General features: G+C 36.8%; 1 protein-coding gene across 1 annotated transcript in view; it reads left to right on the top strand.

Moving 5' to 3' along the window:
• The window catches only part of TNKS (tankyrase, TRF1-interacting ankyrin-related ADP-ribose polymerase), a 142,992-nt gene that overhangs the window by 1,925 nt on the left and 125,204 nt on the right, over positions 1 to 15,863 (top strand). Inside the window, 2 exon segments of the mRNA XM_014537931.1 lie at positions 6 to 135; positions 14,996 to 15,220. Of these exon segments, the coding sequence (XP_014393417.1) occupies positions 6 to 135; positions 14,996 to 15,220 (355 nt within the window).

The raw sequence follows: 15,863 nt of genomic DNA, 5'->3' as shown, positions 1-15,863 counted from the left end.
GGGGGGCGCTCCGGGAGCTGTTGGAGGCCTGCCGCAATGGGGACGTGTCCCGGGTGAAGAGGCTGGTGGACGCGGCCAACGTGAACGCCAAGGACATGGCCGGCCGGAAATCGTCTCCCCTGCACTTCGCCGCAGGTCAGAAACTTTTCAATATTGCTTTTTAAGGGTGTTGAAGTTAGGGTCCCGGTCGGGAAAGAAAAAGAAGTTATTGTGCTGGAACAAGATGGGGGCGTGGTTATGGCTCTTGAACCCCTCGCGGAGGGACTAGGGACGGTGGTTCCTTTCCTTAGCGCCTGGGTGACGGGGGCGTGGTGGGGGGACGTGGGAATCCATTCTTTTTAGTGATATTTGTACTCATTCCCGAACCCCCTTCGTGGTAGTACCTGGATAGGGGTATACGTAAACTTTTTTCGGTTCTGTCTGTGTAGGAACGAAGTTAGATTTGGGCAGCCTTAGAGTATTGTCGTTTGTTTGCTGGTTTATTTCGTTTTTTACAAGGGTTTGTATGTCCCATGAGGAGAGTGCAGAACAAAAGAAGTTGAGTGCGACTCCACAAGTGTTCAGGGATCTGTCCTAGTCTTGGTAAGCCGGTGGGAGACAAAAGTAAAGTTTGTGAAACTTTCCCCCTTCTCAAGTGTACAGTCTAATTGGGAGATCACAATATCCCTCTATGAAACAACTGGAGAAGAATATTTGGATGCATTATGTGATAATAGAAGAAATACAGGATTTGAAGTCCTGGACACTGCTATTTGTTACTTGTCTAACAGAGTCACTTTAGCTCATCTCAGCTGCCTCCGTTTTCTCATGGGCAAAAATTATATACTAAGATGGTGTGAGTATTTAGTGAGAAGCACTTGGCACATAAGTTCTCAAGAAAAAGTTCTAATTCCTAAACCTTGGAATTAGGTTTTTAATTTTAAAAACATCTAGTATATTTTTATAAACTACAGAAATATAAAACAAAAGCAAAGGACATATTCTCACAGCCTAACTACTATTAATGTATTTAAAAATAAAGGTTATAATGTTATCTACATCAGAAACATGACATTAGAAATATACCTGTTAAATTATTCATTATACAATTTATATAGGACAGAAATATACAAAATTAAAAAAGCACCACACACGCAGACATCAAAGAAAACAAGCCAAAGATACCTCTGTTAAGTTTTTTGCTGTTTCTAATATATATCATGCCTTCAGTTTGCTCTGTTAATGGAAAATGATTTAAGAACTTACTATATATATTATTATTGTTACCAAAACTTGCAAGATATTCTTATCCCCATTTTACAGATGACAAAAGTGAAGCACATACCGTTTAAATAAGTCCAAATTCACACAGGAAGTAGTGGAACCTGGATTTGAACTCCAAACAGTTTGATTTTGGAGCTTGTGAAATCAAGTTTCAACTATTATAGCCTATAACCTATAATGATGTCACTTTTAATTTTTGTGAGTAATTGTGATGGAGAATTTCTACTTTCTCAGTTTTGGTGAAAGGAACTAATTGGGGGTATATATTTCTAGAGTAGATTCACACAATTTTTATTGCAACCAATAGTTAGAAACATATTTTACATTGTCACACACACAAACTGAATCAAAAGTTTCAGGAAACAATACTTTCCCTTACTACACGTGTTGTACTCTGATATTTTATATCTGATTACATTTCATTATTTACAAATGCTGTTTGTGTCTCATTAATGGGCCAGATCAACAATATGAGAAACACAGGAAATCATTAGTAGATTACTGGATCCATTCTTGGCAAGTAGACATTACTATTGGGAATGTAGTGAGTTGAATCATAAACAGGCTTTCATCTAACTAGATATTTGCTCCGGGATCCTGCTTATTTTAGATGAATTAGCATTTCTTTTTCTTTAGGCCAAATGAAAGGCCTATGCCTGGTGTTATAAATTAACCAAGGTTGTTTTTTTTGCATACTTTATTCCAAATTTGACTATTTTAATATTGTTTCACAAATCTTGTCACTCCTCAGCTTATTGCATTGTAAGTAATCACAGATGATACTTACATTTTTTATTTGTGTCATAATGAACTTGTTTAGGATTAGCCACACATGAAGTAGAGCATATCTTCCAAATTACTTCTGTTTGTCGTAACAGTTACTTTTTATTTTGTTTTAGTCCTGTAATTATGTTGTAGTTATTGAACTGGCTGTTACCGGGAAAAAAAAATTGTTTAGTTCATTTGTGGAAAACAAGACAAAACAAAAACAGTAAAACTCTCCATGGTATAAAAACAAACCACCCTATAGTCAGTTTACCTTACTTTATGTTTCTATGTATAGATTAAAGCTTTGTTAAATCTAGTCTTCTCCGTCATGTATAGTCTGAGTATAGTTAAAAGTAATTCTCAGTTGACGATTAGTTGATTGGAATGCTATTCATTGAATTGTCTGAATAGTTGTTTTAAAGATAGGAAATAGGTACAATCTCTTGGATGGATGGAAAGGTTTAAAACTTGTAGTTCATTTTTCACAAATATTTTATTATCATAGAACAGGTGTTAAATACGGATACAATTTTGAAATGGCAAATAAGTAGTCCTTACCCTTATGGAGCTTACAGTCTGGAAGGGACAGCTAGACAAGAACAATAATAACAAAAAACCCCAAAGTATGTAGCCTAAAGTGATAGAAAAAGTACATTATTATACTATCTGTTGGAGCAGATAATAGGGACTTTTGTCTTTCCAGATAGAGATTTTTAAGCAGGGATTTAAAAGATGAGTCCAACTAGCTAGCCAAATAAAGATTGGAAGGATGTTAATTAATGTCTTTATTTCCATTTTAAAATGAGTTTACAGTTCTATAGAATGAAATGAATCAATTTTTAAAGATCTCAGAAATCATATGAAATCATTTTTAAACCTTATGACTTTTAAAAAATATTACCATGATTAACCAAAATTCTTTCCAAGCAGCACAATTAAGAATCCTTTCTATCCTATCTTGGACTATGATAACTATTTGTTTAAAATATGGCTTAGAGACAATGGAATCACCCTATCCACAATTAGAAACATAATCTTCAGTTTTCATTTTTGATACAGTTCTCAAAACACTATTTCTAATGCCTTCTTAAGATGGCTATATCAAAATGACCCAGTCCTATATTGTTGACTAGAGTTTATGTAAGACTTTCTCTTCTATAGGTAAGATCCTTGACCCCCAGTTTTCTATTGTTCAAAGGATAGCAGTCAAAACTTTATAAATCATATAAATTTAGAGTGATGATATCTTCTTATTTCAGTGCCTCGTAGTGACATAATTTTGTTAAAGGGTCAATATATTCTGATGAGGTCTCCTTTTTAAAGAAAAATTCAGGGTGAGGTCTTTAAAAAAAGGCTTTTAACAAAGCATTGAATTCTGAGATTTCATAGTATTCTATTTTTTAAATTAAATCTTTATTGTTGAAAGTATTACATAAATCTCCCTTTTTCCCCCTATTGACCACATTAAGGCGGCCCCTACTCCCTGCCGCAGGCCTTCACTACCCTATTGTCTGTGTCCATGGGTTATGCATATATGCATTCAAGTTTTCTTAAATTACAGTTTTTAGTATTCTTTTCTTGGTTTTATGTATATTGGAACTTTGCCTGTCTTCCAAATTTGCCACTTGCTCTTTTTTTTTTTGATAAAATATATATAACATAAAATTTACCATTTTTAAGTGTACACTCCAATGGCATTAACATTCAAAGTGTTGTAAGACCATCACCACTGTCCATTTCTAAAATATTTTATCCTAAATAGAAACCCTGCCCGTTTAAATAATAACTGCCTGTAGTTACCTCCCCAGAGCCACTGATAACTTACTCTTGTATCCTTTAAAAAAATCTATAGTAGTATATCTTCATTTATTTTTGCTTTTCAAAATATTTCTTCTTTTACCTTCCATTTCTCTTATTGTAGGAGTTGGGAAACACTGTGTAAATGGCCAGACAATAAGTATTTTAGGCTTTGTGCCCTATATGGTCTCTGTTTCAAATACTCAGCTGTGATTTTGTACCATGAAGGTATCCATTGGTTGTGTTTCAATAAAACTTTATTTGTAAAAACAGGTGATGGCCAGATTTGGTGCATGGGTCATAGTTTGCTAATCCCCATTATAATGCATTACCTGTGGGGTTTTTTCACTTTTGTTTTCCTTTTTTAGTCTTTATTTCAGAAATGATTTTTCTTAATTTTGAATTATTTTCTGAGTTCTGCCATCTTATTTCTAGTTCAGGTATATGCCAACTTGTATCATTTTTCATATTGTCTTTTATCTAGTGTTGAAATAGTAAATCATAATTTTGTCTATGATGTGAGCATTTTCTTATGGTATATATTATCTATAGGGGTCCAATTCGGCTCAAATTCTTTTTATAAGAATTTTGCATGGGATTTGACCTCGATATTTTTCCATTGCTCATTTTTATAGGAATTAATTGCTAAATAATTGCAAGGACAAAAATAGAGGTTTGAGATGTTGAGGGTAACTCCGTTTGTCCTCTCTTCTGATGGTGGACATAGGTGTCTCTGACCTAGACTAGATGAAGTCTCTCAGTTGTTTGCAGGATCATCTCTTACAGTAGTAGCATTTAAATTATGAAGTGTCACCATTTTATATCTCAGTTTAAATAGCCCATGTGCCACTTTCTAGGGCACCTTAATCAGTTCTGCTAAGGACATTTTATAGATGAAATGATTTCTTCAGTCTTTTTACATAGAAGGTTGTTTGACAACTTTAGTCTGGTCACCTGCCTTTTTCTCTCTCCTCTGGGCATTTCCTTCCTTTCAGACTTGAGGTGATTCTTTGGCAGTTAAAAGGCCAAAGAAGTACATCTGGTTGATAGAAGATATACAGGGTGAAATTGTGAGCATAAATATATTGAAAAATGGAATCTTCAGTTTAGAGCCCAGGATACATATATACACATATATGTATGTGTATAACTAGGAATGTAAATAATACTAAGAAAATGTATTTCATTGTAGTGTTAGGTTTTGGAAAGGAGTAAATATCTTTGTGAGGAAATGCTGATGTAAACACTAGAGTGGCTTATTTTTAAATGTATATAATAGCTTGCTTTTGCTTCATGGACAAATAAATCTTTTCCGTAGTTGATTGTAAAATATACAGTAGACACAATTGAAGAGACAAGTGTCTTTTAAATTTTTATTTTTCCTCTATGTCAGGGTCCTTGAAATTACTTTGGCCTATGTCTATTCTTCTGACAGAATCTCTCAGGATATAGCCCTGATTGGAGGGACCAATTTTTTATAATAGGAATTGAGTAGGGTGGGTTTTGGGGATTTCTACTAAAGTCTAGGTGCTCAGGGCTAACTTTGCAGATCATTTTCTAAAAATCATTTGATTTTGAGTAATTGATGCAAGTTAAGTATTTTGTTTTGGGTGCCTACTGAGTTTTCCTTTTAAGGCTTCATCAGCTCTCCAGTATTGCTTTTCCTAACTGTGTGTTGCTGGGTTCCTGGTCAAGTGGAAACTTGTTTTGCCTGTTTGCTTAGGTATCTGTGTGTAGAATCAGCAGTGTGAGTTTGAACTCTTTTTTTTTTTTTGAGGCTGTTTTCTCAAAAAACTGTTTTCTGTGTCAGCTACCTATTTCATTTAGACTAGTGATTTTTTTAAATTGTAGCAAAAGAAAAAATTAAATAATGTAAAGTTTCCTCTCCCTCTTGCTTTTTTGGTGTAACACAAACTGAACTAATGGTCAGTGGCAACTGTTTGTTGGTTTCTTTGGTATTAGCAGATAATTTTTATTAACTACAAACTGAAAAAACATGGTTTTGAATTTACTGATCTACCACATATCCTTAATGTTGAAGTCCCCTGTATCATCAGGTATAGTTTAAAAATAACCTAAACCTCCTGATGTCCAGCTAATGCCCAGTTATCATGCTTTTGAAAACCTAGGATATGTATGTGTATAACTAGACACTGAAAAGATGCCTTCATTTTGATATGTTCACCAGCCATGAAAAATATTTTGACATTCTCATCCATCTCGTTAATAAAATAGGCACTTCTCCATTTCCAAAAGCTTAGGTTGTTCTCATGTTGATTCTGGAAATTTGTTTTATTTTTTTTTTTTAAGAAAGAAATGATATGGGGTTATAGTTAATGAGCACATTTACTCTTTTTTTCTAATGTCTCGAGAAGAGATGCCAACTTACACTTTCCGTCATTGCAAGAAAATATCCTTGAGAAGTTTAGAAGTAGGAAGTTCAAGAGTTGGTTAGTAGTCCTAACGGTTTGGCTCAGTGGATAGAAGGGTCCCGGGTTCAATTCCGGTCAAGGGCATGTACCTTGGTTGTGGGCACATCCCCAGTAGGGAGTGTGCAGGAGGCAGCTGGTCGGTTTTTCTCTCTCATCGATGTTTCTAACTCTCTATCCCTCTCCCTTCCTCTCTGTAAAAAACCAATAAAATATATTTTTTAAAAAAAGAAGTAACAATAATAAACTTTGTGTGTCAACCGATGGTTCTTGGTGACAATTTAACACCAACAGGAATTCCCAGTGTGAGATGGGGTGGAGAAAGGAAACTTTATTAAGTGCAAATAGTTCAATTGTGATAAGCACACCTATGAGAACAGCTCAATAGTGTTACAGTTCAATTAAGAGGTAGCACTGGCTATGGAACAGCATGGCTACAAGGTGGCCTTCCAGGTGAGGCTCCTCTCTGGTTAGACAGTTTTGCTCTGCTTTGGTCTGCTTTGCTCTGGCCTGTGCCAGTCTGTTCCACTTTGGTCCAGCAAGGCATCTTCAGTGTTTCTGTTTCAACCTTTGATTTTTTACTCCAGCCTTTGATGGAAAGGGAAAGTGTGTTCTCTGAGCCAGAGGGGAGCTAACTGATATAGGCAGAAGTCCCCACCCCTAGTTCCTGATTGGTCCATCCTCATGCAAATGAGAATTTCAAACCCTTGCAGTATGATTGGCCCAAAAGGCACTGTCCTGATTGGTCAGAATGGAGCCACTCTGATTGTTAAGTAAATATGCTGATGGGGATATAGCTGTGCAGCTCTGATTGGATTGGGGGAAAGCCTCAGTCCTATTGGTTGAAATACAATTCCAGGAACTCCTTTATAAAGGCTTGCTCAGTGGGTAGACACACAGTGCAGACAGGTAGGTAGTTCATTGTGGGAGGCAGCAGGTCATTGCAGCTTTCTCCTTGAAGTGTGGCTTGTGTGAGAGTCCCCTCTTTAGAACTGGCTGCTAGACTCTGTTTTTTGTTTGTTTTTTAATTTGTGCCCGAGGGACATGTCTCAGGATAGAGAGGCTCTGGCTGGTGAGTTTTGCTCAGTACACTCCGGTTGCTCAGGATTTCTCTGACCCTTTTCTAAGTTCTGTCACCTTCCTTGTGAATGCCTAATTGGGAGTCTACCTGTATTTGGCTTCCCACCTCAGGCAACTTTTATCTGCCTTGGTGTTAACCCTCCCCTCTTTTTTTTGGGTAGAGCTCCACTGGAGATACTGCTTTCATATTCCACGTATAGCATAGGGGACAACTGGACAATGTTAGGGAGTCAAAAGGACACAATTCGAACACTTTCCTCTGGCCCGGCCTGTCTAGAATACGTGATCTTCAGCTCTTAAGTTGATGTTTCTTCCTTCAGTGGTACTCAGCCTTTATTCCTTCTTCCCCAAGGAGGAATGATTTCTTTCATTGTTGATTTGTTTGTTTTTAATCCTCACCTGAGGAGTGAGGATGTTTTTTCCATTAATTTTCAGAGAGAGTGGAAGGGAGAGGGGAGGGGTAGCCATCAAGGGAGAGAGACACATCGATTGGTTGCCTCCCACTTGTGTCCCAACCAGGACCGGGGATTGAACCTGCAACCCAGGTATGTACCCTTGATCAGGAATCGAACCCGTGTCCCTTCGGTCCTGGGGCCAATATTCTAACCACTGAAAAAACTGGCCAGGACTGTTCATTTTGTTTTTGTTTTGTTTTGTTTTGGGCTGGAATCTGAGGTTCCTTTCTTACCCTTTTTTGCTTCTGGTGATTTCTCCTTGGGTTTGGGAAGGCACACATTCTTGACTACACTTGTTATTTAAATAATTTTCTTTAAGTATAAACGGTTTCCTTTTTAAATCAGGTCTGTAAAATGGAAAAATTAATCTGTCCAAGTCTGCCTTTGACAAATGAAAAACATGCAGCTTCATTGACTTTATAGAAGTCATTTTGTAGTTTGTTTTCTAAACTGTTATTTTAGAAACAACAGGGAGTGACTCCTGATCTAATGAAGTATAAAATAGTTCTTTATTTAAAGGCTAATATAGTTAGAATTGAAATCAGAAGAGGAACCAGTAATGACTTCGAATATTAAATAGAAAATGTATTTTTCTTTGTCTTGGAACATTTATTATAATTAAGCAGGAATCTATTACTGGGTATCTATGGTTCTAAGTATGTTGGACTGCACAAATTTAACCCAGTATATGGAAAACCCCTTTTAAAGAATATGTCACAAAATTTTCTTCAATCCCCAGATTAGAGAAACTGTGGCATGTAATTTTCTCCTTAAAATGCAATAAAACTGAAAATGTTGGGAGACCTTAGAAGGTATACCTGTACAAGAAAGTTAATAGAATTAGAATATCATGTTAAGATGGGTCTGCTCTGCTAGGTACCCCTCTCTAATTTTGAGGCTGCCTCGGGCACAGCAGCCAAGATAAAAGTATGATTAAGATTTTTAATTCAGTAAAATTATAAGTTACTGTGTTTAATGAATGTTTGGAGATGTTCACAGATATCTGGAATCACCAGTGTTGTCTTGGTGAATGATGAGTCTGTTAGCCAGGAAAGAAAATTACTTTAAAAATTTTATAGCTTTTCCGTAAGTGTATCATAGCTCAATTTTATTTTATTGAAAGTAATTTTGTCATTGTTAAGAGATTTTTTTTATTTGAGTGGATTGAATTGATAATGCTTAAGAAAGTAAGTAGGTCATTTTAATATTTTAGATTCTAGTTTTTCCTAATGTTTTTAGAGAGAATAATGAACAAGTCACGTCTGTCACCAAGTACCTTTTTTATCTTTCCCAACTTACCTTCTGTGATTTCCTTTGTCTGGAAAATAGATACAATATGTATAAAACTTCATGAGTTATTTTGGTTTGTTAAAAAAAGATCTGTATATTATCAGTAAGTTAGATGTCATTTAAAAATTAAGAAAATTGGTTATTACTCCCCCCCCACCCTCCGCCTTCCCTCTGAGATTCTGCACACACAGATAGTAGGATGCTGAAGGCCTGGGGTGGGGGTAGGGCTGGAGGAGTCAAAGAGGGGGGGCCATATGTAATACCTGCAACAATAAAGAATTATAAGAAGAAAAAAAAAAGACTTCATGAGTTGTTTTCCCAGACAATCCCAAACTTCTTTTACTGTCACTTTGAGTCTCTTTTGTGTATAATCTTCTAATACTTAAGGGGAAAAATTAAAAATAAATAGATATGAGATAATACACATTTTCACACTGGCTGTATAAGTATAGATCAATGATTTAGTAATTCAAATGAAGTACAGTGGTTGTGGCTTTCCTGGCAGTACAATTAGAGTGAAAAATGTCTTTAAGCTGTGACTTTGTTACCATAAACAAAAACATCACTTTAAAATACTGCAAACACTTTCGATTTTTTTCTTTTATTAAATTTTAGAAGTCATAGTTGTTTGTTACAAATTTAATAGTGGACAGAGTTGTTCCTTTGAAGCTTTAATTTTAGGCAGTAAAATGCTGAACATAAGTGAAACAATTTTCTGTCTCTAAATTCCTGTTGAATAGATACAAGTGACCTTACTTTTGACATTGAAATGTTTTGAATGGCCCTAATTGAAACTCTATCTATACTAATAAAAGAGTAATATGCTAATTAGACTGGGAGACCTTCTGGACATCCTTCTGGACAAAGCTGGGGGCTTGGCCGGCCTGCAAACCTCCCCCAGCCCCTTGCCCAGTCCAGCAACGCCCCCCAGCGGAGACCCCCCCACCCCGATGGGGGTGTGGCCAGCCTGCCAACGGCTCTCAGCCCCTCACCCAGGTTAGCCATGCCCCCCAGCGGGGACCCCCACCCCAATGGGGCTGTGGCCAGCCTGCAGATGGCTCTCAGCCCCTTGCCCAGGCAGGCCACACCCTCCCGTGGGGACCCTCACCCCAATTGTGGTGTGGCCAGCCTGCAAACCGCCCCAGGCCCCTCGCCCAGGCTGGCTCTACCCCCCAAGGGGTCCCCCACCCTGATCCGGGACCCCCTTCAGGGCAGACCAGCCGGCTCCCACCTGTGCACCAGGCCTCTATCTATACTAATAAAAGGGTAATATGCTAATTAGACCAGATGTTCTTCTGGACAAAGCCATGGTGGTGGGGCCAAGGCAGAGGCAGTTAGGGGTGATCAGGCTGGCAGGGGAGAGCAGTTAGGGGGATCAGGCCAGCAGGTAGGTGAGCGGTTAGGAACCAGTGGTCCTGGATTGCGAGAGGGATCCCGGATTAGAGAGGGTGCATGCCGGGCTGAGGGACACCCCCCTCCCATGCACGAATTTCGTGCACCGGGCCTCTAGTAACATTATAATAAGGAAAATTATTGAGTATATTGAGGTTAGATTATGTGTTAAAAATTTAGGTTTTTCTCACAGTGCCAGCAACAATGCTTTTTTAAAAATTTCTTTGAATATGTGAAATAATGTAATTCTGGAATAGCATATTTTAAAAATATCTTGAATATGTAAAATAATGTAATTTCTGAAGTTAAAAAAGGTTTGTGGTACTTAGTTTAGTAGTTGGAGAAGAACAGTTCATCAGGTGAACTTTTTATTGCTACTTGCTTGCCTTGACCCTCCCCAGAGGGCATCTCCAGGAACTGGGTTGCTTAAGCCAGAAACTTGGGGGTCAGTCCTTTTGGCTTTAAAGCCTATCCCAGTTTTCTCTTTTTTGAAACATCTACACTGCCACTATCCTATTCTAAGCCACCATCAATTCTTGCCTAGACTATGGCAAAATTTTTCTTAACCTGTCTCTCTGATTTTGCTCTTGACCCTCTCCAATTTATCTTTTATAAAATGACTGATAATCCTTTTAAGACTTGGATAGAATCAAGTAATTTGTGTTATAAATGACTTCCTGAGTACTTATAATAAAATCAGAACTTGTTACTCATGACTTAGAAAGTTGTGGTAGATATGGTTGGTTATCCACCCAATTTATTTTCTTTCTTAATCTTTGCTAAGAGATTATAGATTTTGTTTAACAGCAGTGCACCCAGCTATAAAAGTCTTGATTTTCCATACATTTTGGGTAACTGGATAGATGACACACTTTCAGCTAATGAGATATAGATGAAAGTATCTGGAGAGGCTTCCTTAATAATAAAAAGCTAAGAGAAGAAAGCCTTTTCTCCCTTTGCCCTCTCTCCCTTCTTGTATGGGAACCTGGATGCAGTCAGGCTTAGAAGAGGTGTAGCACTCTTATGTAAACAGGAGGAAGTGACAAGCAAGTAGAAGAAAACTTACACATGCTAAGGATGCCAAAGTGGAGTTTTAAAGAGCTCTTAATACCATTGTTAAACTGTGCCAGCTTGAATGCTTTGACAAGTTGTGAGAGACATGTGAATCTCTACATTTTCTTTAAGCCTCTACTATTTTCTGTTATTTGCAGCCAAATATGTTCCTAACTGATATAAAGGGCCTATATGACCTAGCCCTTGCCCATTTTTCTGACCCTATCACTGTACTCTAGCCATATCAGCTAGCAGACAAACCCCTGCTCAAATCCAAACTCCTTACTTAGGACTCAGAGGCTCCGTTTGATCTGGTTTTACTGACCTCCCTAATGTACTACTGCCCTCTCCATCCCCAAAGCAACAAAACATTAAAATATCCAATAATACTTGATAAATATGTGCAAGATGTTAATGAAGATAAAAACAAAATAGAAGAACTTAACAGACCAGAATTGAAGGAGAGGTGTATCATATACATAGATTAGAAGACTCAATATTGTAAATTTGTCAACTTTCCAGGATTAATTCGAAGTAGTGAGTTTTTAAAAATAATTTCTAACATTTTCTTCATGGAACTTGAAGATATTCATATTGAACATCAAAGAGCAATAATAGTCAAGGTAATTTTTAAAAAAATATATTTTACTGATTTTTTACAGAGAGGAAGGGAGAGGGATAGAGAGGTAGAAACATCAATGAGAGAGAAACATCGATCAGCTGCCTCCTGCACACTCCCTACTGGGGATGTGCCCGCAACCAAGGCACATGCCCTTGACTGGAATCGAACCTGGGACCTTTCAGTCCGCAGGCCGACGCTCTATCCCCTGAGCCAAACTGGTTAGGGCTCAAGGTAATTTTTTAAGGGTAACAAAGTAGATTGACATTGCCCTATTCAATATCTAGATTTATTTTCAAGTTAAACTATTAAACAAACTGACAGAAAAGATATGGAAAATTAGATCTCTAATTTAGAGATCTAAATTAGATCTCTAGCTCACATTACACTTATAAGTAGATTAAACATCTCAATGTGAAAAGCAAAATTATAAAAATAATCTAGAAGGAAATGTTGCAATAGGAAAGATGTCTTAAAGATCATGTAGGAAGCACAAACATTGTAGGGAAAGATTGATAAATTTTACTGTTAAAGTTTAAAACTTGTATGAAATCAAAAACATTGTAAACAGAGTTTAAAGACAAGCCATAAATGGAGAGAGTATATTTATAATGCTTACTAGAGGCCTGATGCATGAAATTCGTGCTGGCCTGCGATCAGGGCTGATCTTCCCCGGCTGCTGGCAGCTGGGCCTGCCTCCTGCCGCCGCCTCCGCCGGTCAGGGCCCCGGCTTTGCCTGGTGTCTGCTGCCATCCAACCCCTGGTTCCCTGTTCCCCATCAGGCAATTGGAGACTGCCAGCCAGGGTGAGGGACTTAGAGGTTGGCCGGCAGGCCGTGATCAGGTGACAATAAGAAACCAATAAGAAAAAGACAAAAAATTGGGTCAAGACAACAAACCAGTACTTAACAGATGAAACTTGAATGGTCAGTAAACATATGAACAGATGATTATATCAGTTTGTATGGGTTCAGCTATAAGTATCGAAAAATTCAGCTAACAGAAACATAAAGCCTAAGGATATTTTTTTCCTCCTTGACAAGTTTAGAAGTAGGAAGTTCAAGAGTTGGTTTAGCACTCTGTGAGCACAGTAGGGTTACATGCCAGCATTTTCATAGTTCTCTTGACCTTCCCATCATGGTATCAGCAGCTCCAATGTGATAACCTTCTATGAGAATTTTTTAAAGTAGAGAGGAAACAGGAGAAAGGGACCTTTATCCTCCATACACCTTCTCTTAGTGGGGAGAAAAATCATTCCATAAGCTTCTAGATTTTTCCTTCTGTCTCATTGCCAGTTACTGACAGAGGGGAATGAATCACCCTTATAGCTTAGAGTAATCAGGATTCACTCCCTGAACTGGGGAAAGAATTACCTTTTCTGACCATATTACTTTCTGTCCAATACCTGAGGAAAATTGAGTTTTTCTTTGCCAGCAAGAAGAGAAGATATTTGCCGTAATTATTAGCCTCTCATTAATATAGGTTGAACCAAACAATATTGATGACATAATATGAATATGTAATATATTCTAATAATATGAAATGTGGAATATAATGTACAAATATATTAACATGAAATACATGGAAATATTCAAATATAATTAAGAAATATCTAAATACATAAACTTATGTGTTTAAAAACATGAAAAGTATAAAAATATGCGGGGGTGTAACAAACATTGACTTATGTAATGGTATCTCTAGAGAAGAAAGTTGATGACTAGGATTAAGAGGGATTGCAATTATTTTATTTTCAAAAGTAAAATGCAAATATCTGAACCAAAAATGTAAATAGCATTTGTATTTTTTTTTTTGCCTCTCTGCTTTAAATCTTATAAATTATATTAATGTATATACAGAGTAGGGAAATGAGTATTCTCAAGCATTTCGATTGAAAATGAAAATTGATAGACTGAATTAGAGGACAGTTTTGGACAAAGAAAGAAGTCTGGAAGTTTAATCATCAGAATGCTCATTTCATCACCATAATACAATTACTTTAAAATGGTCATTGGCTGTTTTTCCCGTCTATTGATCTCATTAAAATCCTCATCATGCTGGACATTGCATAATGTTGGTGGCCTTTGACTTCCATAAAGTTGTACTTTCATGGTATGTTTTACCTTTCTCAGTGTTTATCTAGCCCCATTCTGCTGCAGATCTTTTCTGGCTCCCCTCCCCCCTTTTTTTCTGTCTAAAAATTATGATACTTCTTGTCAGTGTTCTGGTTCTGCATTTTCAAATGTCTGTATTTCCACTTGTTTGTCATATTGTTTCCTCAGACTCAGTAAATCCAAGCTTGAATTGTTTCACTTCACCACCCATTTCATTTAGTTTGGCCACCAGTCCCAAGAGTAAATGTTTTGGCATTATCTTTTATTGTTACTTTTTAAATAACTTGTCAACAAACCATCACCACATATTTCTAGTTTCCATACATTTTTCTCCAATTATCGTACTGTTATGTTGAGTGTTTGATTTGGTTGTCAGCAGTGTTTAAATAACCATTATCTCTTAGAATATAGTTATACATTTGATTTTGTCTTATGAGCATGAGGGGAAAGTGAATGCCTTGGACAGGAGTCATGTGTTGCCCAGCACACAGAGGTATTGAAAAAAAATTTTTTTAATAAACTGCCCAAATACTAAAGGAAGAGCTTTCTTAGTTCTAAATTTTCTGAGATGAAAGAATCCATTTGAATATTAGCCTTTTTTTTTTTTTTTTTTTTTACTTTTTTTGCTATAGAATATAGCACTTCAGTTCTTATTTGTTGATATTGTTAAAGGAATTGTAATGGTTCTTTTTGCAAAATTGATTTAATGTAAGATATTTTCCCTCTTTATTTTTAGGTTTTGGAAGGAAGGATGTCGTAGAACATTTGCTGCAGATGGGCGCTAACGTCCATGCTCGTGATGATGGAGGTCTCATCCCACTGCATAATGCCTGTTCTTTTGGCCATGCGGAGGTGGTGAGTCTGTTACTGTGCCAAGGAGCCGATCCAAATGCCAGGGATAACTGGAACTATACCCCTCTGCATGAAGCTGCTATTAAAGGGAAAATCGATGTATGCATTGGTAAGTATTATTTGCTGATAACTAAGTTGTAAGATCAACCTGACAGGTATAAAATTTTAAATAAAGCTTTCTGTTCTCATTTCCTATTATGATGGAAATAGCGTTTCCTTAGAATTAGCAGGGTGGTCTTTATTACTTCTTATTCTTAAAGGCGATTATTTTCCATCACAAGGGAAGTAAAGAGACAGCAATCTAAAGTTGGTTAAGAACAAGATTCACAACATGAACCCTCCAAATGCAAGTCAAATGCTAACTGGTATGGAACTCAGTTTTGATAGATTACTGTTATGAAATTTAGTTAATTTACAGTCTCTTTAAAAGACTGCAAATTTCCTATCCTTGCATCAATGAGAACCATTATAAAGTACAAATTCTTACTGAACTGGATGACATATTTGGATGCTTTAGTTTGATTCAAGGAACATTATCAAAGCTTTTCTCTTTATGTTGCTGAAATTGAACACCAGCTATTTTATTAGGACTGGAATGCTTTGAGTGAGTAATTCAAATATAGTAATTCAAAGCTTAATATTTTCAACATGTGCCATAGTCTAAAGAAAAAGCAATTTCAAACAAAATTGAACTTTTCAACCATTTTAAGTATTGAGATTATATGAAATTGTATTTAATCAGCATTTCTTTC

This window comes from Myotis brandtii, unplaced genomic scaffold (assembly GCF_000412655.1).
Source record: "Myotis brandtii unplaced genomic scaffold, ASM41265v1 scaffold185, whole genome shotgun sequence".
Classification (NCBI taxonomy): Eukaryota; Metazoa; Chordata; class Mammalia; order Chiroptera; family Vespertilionidae; genus Myotis; species Myotis brandtii.
This window is presented reverse-complemented; position numbering and strand designations above follow the sequence as displayed.